The 6000-nt window shown below is 61.8% G+C and overlaps 1 protein-coding gene across 2 annotated transcripts in view; it reads right to left on the reverse strand.

Moving 5' to 3' along the window:
- Positions 1–5025, reverse strand: part of SCUBE1 (signal peptide, CUB domain and EGF like domain containing 1) — a 137921-nt gene extending 132896 nt beyond the window's left edge. For both annotated transcript variants that reach the window (XM_058308905.2, XM_058308904.2), the window contains exons 1-2: positions 4866–5025; positions 1964–2095 (exon numbers count right to left, since the gene is read on the reverse strand). In XM_058308905.2, the coding sequence (XP_058164888.1) occupies positions 1964–2095; positions 4866–4953 (220 nt within the window). In that variant the 5' untranslated portion in view covers positions 4954–5025. The remainder of the gene's footprint in view (positions 1–1963; positions 2096–4865) is intronic.
- Between the last annotated feature and the right edge of the window lie 975 nt (positions 5026–6000).

Consider the following 6000-nt stretch of genomic DNA (forward strand, 5'->3'; position numbering starts at 1 on the left):
TGTCTCCATGGGGACACAGAGATAGGCATATCTCTTGTCTAAAGAGTCAATGAACCAGAACATCCCATTTTCCACCCATTTTAGATGCTGGGAATTGCTGGAAAAAGATGAACTTCATCCCCTTGCACACACTGGGCGATACCATCATCAGTCAGATCCTGATTACCACCATCATCACCGCCAGTACTATTATCCACACCGTGACCATTAGCTTCTTGATCAGAACTGTCATCAGGATGATCACGATCATCAACAGCAGCAGCAGCATCAACATCACAATCGTCACCATCATCAGATCAGTTATCAGTATCATCAATGTCACCATCTTCATCACCATCATGTCACCATTATCAATGTCACCCTCAAATCACAATTACCAGCACCATTATCAATGTCACCATTTCATCAACACTACCATCATCATCGTCACCATCTGCAACATCATTATCAATATCATCATCATCATCAATGTCACCCCTTCATCATCCACAGCATCACAGTAATAGCATCTAATCCTTATAGAGTGTGTTCGACGTACCAGGCTATGTTTAAATGCACCAAATACATTACATCACACTATCTCTATGAAGTGGGTGCTATTATTATCTCCAGTTACTTAACAGAGATTAAGTAACTTGTCCAGGTTACACAGGTAGGATTTGAACCCAAGCAGCTTAACTGCAAAGCCTGTGCTCCAACCACTGTGTTAAACTGTATACGGGCCCACCAAACCTGGGCTCTGGTCCTCACTCAGTCCTCATTCAGGTAAGACTCCTGCCCTCTTGGGACTCCAGCCTGGCTTCCTCTGGAGGTGTGTGGGCTAGGTGCCAGCTCCCCACTCAGGCCTCTGGGCCCCATGCAAGGCCAGGGATGTGGACAAACCTGGGGTGATCTAGGATGATGCTGATAATGGCACGTGGCCCAAAGTAGATGCTCAAGAAACGAGATGATGAACAAATGTCAGCATCCCAGGATGACAACACGTTAGTACCTGTAAAACCTCATATAGAAAGACTAGGTACCCATCTTGTTCTTGTGTGCCACTTAACTCACATGAATCTCATGCTTTGAAAAATTAAGCTGGCAGGGCTCAGGGGGAGAAGAGAAGATGCTAGAGAGCCATGGAGTGGGAATCAGGGGTTAGCCCTCACTCTGCCATTGGGGGACCTTGGAAAGGCACTTCCTCTCTTGGAGCCTCAGTTTTCCTCATCTATAAAATAGGGACAGACAGGGAAGATTTGGGTCAGTGATTCTCATCAAAGAGGCACATCCATCACGGAGAGAGCTGGTTCCAGCCTCCGGATGTCCAGGCCCTGCTGCAGACGTGTGACGTCAGCGTTCCCACACAGACCTCATGGAGGAAGACTCCCAAAGGTTGCGTCCAACTTGGGGAGTCTGGGCTCCGAAGACCCGGGCTGCTCTTTTCTCCCTGACCTTGCCAGGGAGGCTGGTTCTAAGCCAGACTGTCAAACCAGCACCCCAGGTGCAGGGAAGGATGCTGCGGACGGCAAAAATCCATTGGTCTCTATCTGGGCCCTGGTGGTTGAGATGGGAGAGCTGAGCCAGCCTCTCCAACACTGTGGCTGGCTACTGCGCAGTCCTCTGGGGACTCTACAGGCCACACAGGCTGGCTTTTGATTTGGAGTTAGGGACCTTGGTGGGGAGCCTTTACCCATCACCCAAGTCCAGCTGGCGTCGGATGCTCAAATACATCACTCAACACTTTGTCTCAATTTCCTCAAAAAAAAAACCAAAATCTTTCAAACCCAGGTGAAAGCTGGGGACCCCACAACTCCAACTTCCACCCTCCAGGGAAGCAGCCATGTTCTTGGGAAGCCTGCAACTCCCTCCCAAGGCTGAGGTCTGGCTGTCAGCCCTCACAGCAGGGCTGGGGGCTGAGCCCCTGTCTGGCTTGGAATGGGGCAGCCAGAGCCACGGGCAGTGGGGGGCTCAGTGGGCTCACCTTCACACTGCCTCCCTTCCCCTTTGTAGCCTGGCTTGCACAGGCATTTGTAGGACTTGGGTGTGTTCTGGCAGATGGCATCAATGTGGCAGTCATCTGTGCCCTCCGAGCACTCGTCCACGTCGACTGCCCCTGTGGACAGGGGAAACAACAGGTCAGGCGTGGGCAGGGAAGCTGGTGGCCGGGGCAAGGACAGCCTTCTGCCCCACCCTCCATGCCTCTTGGGGTAATTAGCAACAACAGTAGCCACCTGGCATCACAAGGCAACTCACACCCCTGGTCTTCTGTATTTTTACGACAATCCTAGTAAGTAGGACTATAATTCCCACTAAAAAGATGAGGAAATTAAAGCTTAGGGTTGCAGCGAGGAAAAGGTGGCAACTTCTCTGTGTCTTGCTGTCTTGCTCTGCATCCCCCAAGCATCACTCCACCCTCCTCCACGGTCTTTATTCCAGAATTGAGAGCCAGAAGGGTCCTTGGAGAAATTGAAAATACTGCCCCTTTGGGTTTCAGATGGGGAAACAGAGACTAGGGCAGAGCAGTGAACTGAGGCCAAGCCAGGAGATTCCAAGCAGGTGACCTGAGCATGGAATCCCACCCACTCCCCAGGTTCTGGAAATGCAGGGTTCTTAATCTAGCTTCCATGCCCCCCCAACTGGAACACCCCAGTGGCGGGACCCCGCCCTCGGCTGGGCAGCCCGGGCTCATGGATCGTTCTGATTTCACCTATCCTCTCTCCTCCCTATCCCCGAAATCTAGATGTGGACCTGGCCTCACACCCCAATTTCCAACTTGAGTCGAGTCTAGGTTTTGAGGGCTCCTGGCATGCACCACCCCCCTGCCCAATGCACACATACATACACCTTCAGTCTGGAAGTGTGCGTACCCCAACCCAAACACACGCACACACAGTCCAGGTGGGGAGAGGCCCCTCAGGAGCACAGGGCAGCACGGGCAGGGGCGGCTTTCGCCACACCCCAGGGGAAGCCCTCGGGTTATGGGTGAGGAAACCCGAGCCCAGGGTGGTGTGCTGTGGGTCAGTCACTCATTTGGAGCAGAGCCTGGACTCAACAGAGTAACAGGTCCAGAGCTTTCTTCCATGCTGAGCTACTTCCTGCCAGCTATAAACAAATTACAGACGGACGACAGACAGACAGAGGACCCAGGAGGGCAGCCACTCCAGAAGTCCGGAAATGCCTCATCTCTCCAAGCCTCTGGCCCCACCCTAGAGTAATCTGTCCCCAAGGATGTCCACTCAGACTTATCGCCCTGGTTGGCACCCAGAGTCTAAATCTAGGGGTGGGGGCCTCTCTAAGATACCCCCCAGGGCTCCTCCTAACACACCTCATAAATATGTCTTTGGGTGTTCTTTGAAAGGTTGGGGTGGGGACAGCACAGGGGAACGCAAGGAGAGAGGGAGAGGTGCACAGGCCACTGGTCCCCCACCAGGCCTGGGCTGGGGACGCCCTCCCATCGCCGGTCTCTGCTTTCTTGTGCTAGGGCCCTGCTGCTGGGATTTCACAGTCACCGGCCTTCCTAGGGTCACACGTGGGCTGCGGGGTGGGGGGCCTAGGCAGAGAGAGAGTCAGACTCCGAGGAATGAGAGGGTGAGGGCACACACAGGGGCAGATGTGCAGGGATGGTGGACCCCAGAGCCTGGGAGAGTCCTCCAGACACACGGGGGCCGACAGGGCCCAGCTTCCCAGGGGGCAGAGTGGAAAGCAGCCCAGCTCCAACTGGGAGGCCCTTAAACAGCCTGGCACCCTCCTGCAGGGTGTGACTCCCAGGAAGCAGACCCCCCCCCCCCACACACAATGGGGACCGAGGGAGCCCAGCACAGCAGGCAAGCAGGACCCCCCTCCTCCCAGAGAAAGGGCACAAGCTGCTCTGCAACCCTGGGAGGACAGAATGTGCCCTGGGCTCCGTGGGAGAGCCCCATCCGGACAATGGGGTGTGGACAGGGAGGGGGGGTCGGGGAGGGGGCTCCCCACAGAATCCACTGGGGCAGGGCCAGGGCAGAATGTCCCGCCTCACCTCTGCCCCGGCTCTGAGGGACATCTGTCCCCTCCCTCCCCACCTCCTCCAGCTGTCGACACCCTCTCCCTGTGTCCCCACCCATCTCCTCTGTCTGTTCGTCTGTCTTCTCTTCTGCCCTTTCTTCTGTCTGCCTGTCTCCTCCCTTTCTGTCTGCCTGTCTGTCCATGAGGTCCCCTCTCTGCCACTCTCCAGGCATCTCCACCCCTTTTTCTCTCCGTTGTCTCCCTCGCTCCTTTGCTGTCTGTCTGTCCGTCAGTCTCACTTCTTCTCTTCCACAGCTGGTCGCTCACGTCTCCTTCTTTCCATCTGTCTTTCCCCCTTGCGGTCCATCTGCCCCCTCCACCCTCTCCTCTGCCCTTCCGCGTCCGTCTGCTCTGGATGTCTTCCTGCGTCCTTTTGTCTGTCTCCTCTACCTCCTTTCAGTCCGTCTACCCCTCCACCTCCGGCCCGCCCCCCTTCCCCTCGGTGTCGGCCCTTTTCCCTTCGCTGCCCTCCGCGCGGCTCCCCTCCGGCCCTCCCCCCGCCCGCGCCCCTCTCCCCCGGGGCGCGCCCCTCTGCGCCGCGGGGTCTCCGTGGCCCGCCCCCCGGGCCGGCAGTGCTGCTGCCGGGCTCCGTCGCGCGCCCGCCTCGCCCGCCCCGGGCCTCAGCCCACCCTCCCCAGGCGCTTTGGCGCCGGCACCAGAGCCCGGGGCCGCCGGGGCTGCGGGGTGGGGGGCGCCCGGCCCGGCCGCCGAAGTTACTTTGCGAAGAGGCGGGGCGCGGGGCGGCGCGGGCCGGGAGAGCAGCCGACGGCGGGGGCCGGGGGGCCGGGCCCGGGGCTGCCGCCGCCCGCGCCCCCCGCCCGCCGGCCGGCTCCGGGGCTTACCTGGGAGCCCGCTGCCTCCCGCCAGGCGCCCGGGCGCGCCGAGGGCGAGCAGCACGCACAAGTGCCAGCGCACGGCCGCCGCGCCCATGCCGCCTGCGGGCCCCCGGGCGTGCGGGCCGCGGGCACCGGACCCCACCGGCCGCTCCCGCGAGCGCTCCCCGCTCCTGGCTCGGCTCGGGCTCCCGAGCCACGGAGCCGGCGCGGCTGACGAGCTGACAGGCGCGCGCTCATTGGCCGCGGCCGGCGGGGGGCGGGGCGGCACGGGCGGCCGGCCAATGGGCGCCCGCCGCCGGGCCGCGGGGGGAGGGGCGGCGCGGGCCTCGGGGGCCGCCCCCTCCCCTCGGGGCGGGCGGCAGGTGGGGGGTGGGGGCGTGGGGCCCGCCCGCGGGGCCGCGGGGTGCCGGCGGGGGGCTCCCCGCCCCGCGCCCTGCCCCTCCTCGTGCCCCGTCGTCGAGGCGGGCCGCCCTCGGGGGACAGCGCCGCCCGGCGCGCACGCTCCCGCCGGGGAGGGCTCCGCCAGGGGCCCGCGGCGTCCGCGTGGGGGCGGGAGGCGGGAGGCGGCGCGCGGGCCGCGCCCCCGGGGGACGGCGGCTGAGCACCCTCGGTGCCGAGCGCGGGCGGCGCGGCCGGACGGGAGCACTCGGGAGGAGGGCTTTAAATTTGCGGCAAGACAAATGCGCACTTGGAACCTTCCCCGAGGACAATGGCCCTGAGTGTGCTGGTCGCGCGGACGAGACGCGGGCCGGCGCCTGGAACGGGGCGCACGGCGAGCTCCGCGCCGGACAATGGGCCACTTGGCGGCAGCGCCCGCGGCCGTCCCCCGGCTGACCCCCTTGCCGGGAAGGGGGATGCCCCGGGAGGGCGGGAAGGCGAGGCCTGGGCCCCGGGGTGACAGGCCCCGGCGGGGCGGGCGCTGGCCCGGCCTGGGTCTGCACCTGAGCCTCGCGGCCTCGGTGGGGGGTGGGGGGCCTGGCCCGGGGACCCCCGCCCAGGGCGGCCCCGTGGAAATAAATGGCCCCTCTCAGCGCCAGGCAGGACGCTTGAAGCGAAGAAAGTTCAGCAAACCCCAAGGCCCATCTCCTTGACAACCACCAATAAGAGCTCCTTTTTTCTGCTGCTCTCCAGACCCGACGCA

The sequence above is a fragment of the Dasypus novemcinctus genome, chromosome 12 (genome assembly GCF_030445035.2).
Source record: "Dasypus novemcinctus isolate mDasNov1 chromosome 12, mDasNov1.1.hap2, whole genome shotgun sequence".
Taxonomy (NCBI): domain Eukaryota; kingdom Metazoa; phylum Chordata; class Mammalia; order Cingulata; family Dasypodidae; genus Dasypus; species Dasypus novemcinctus.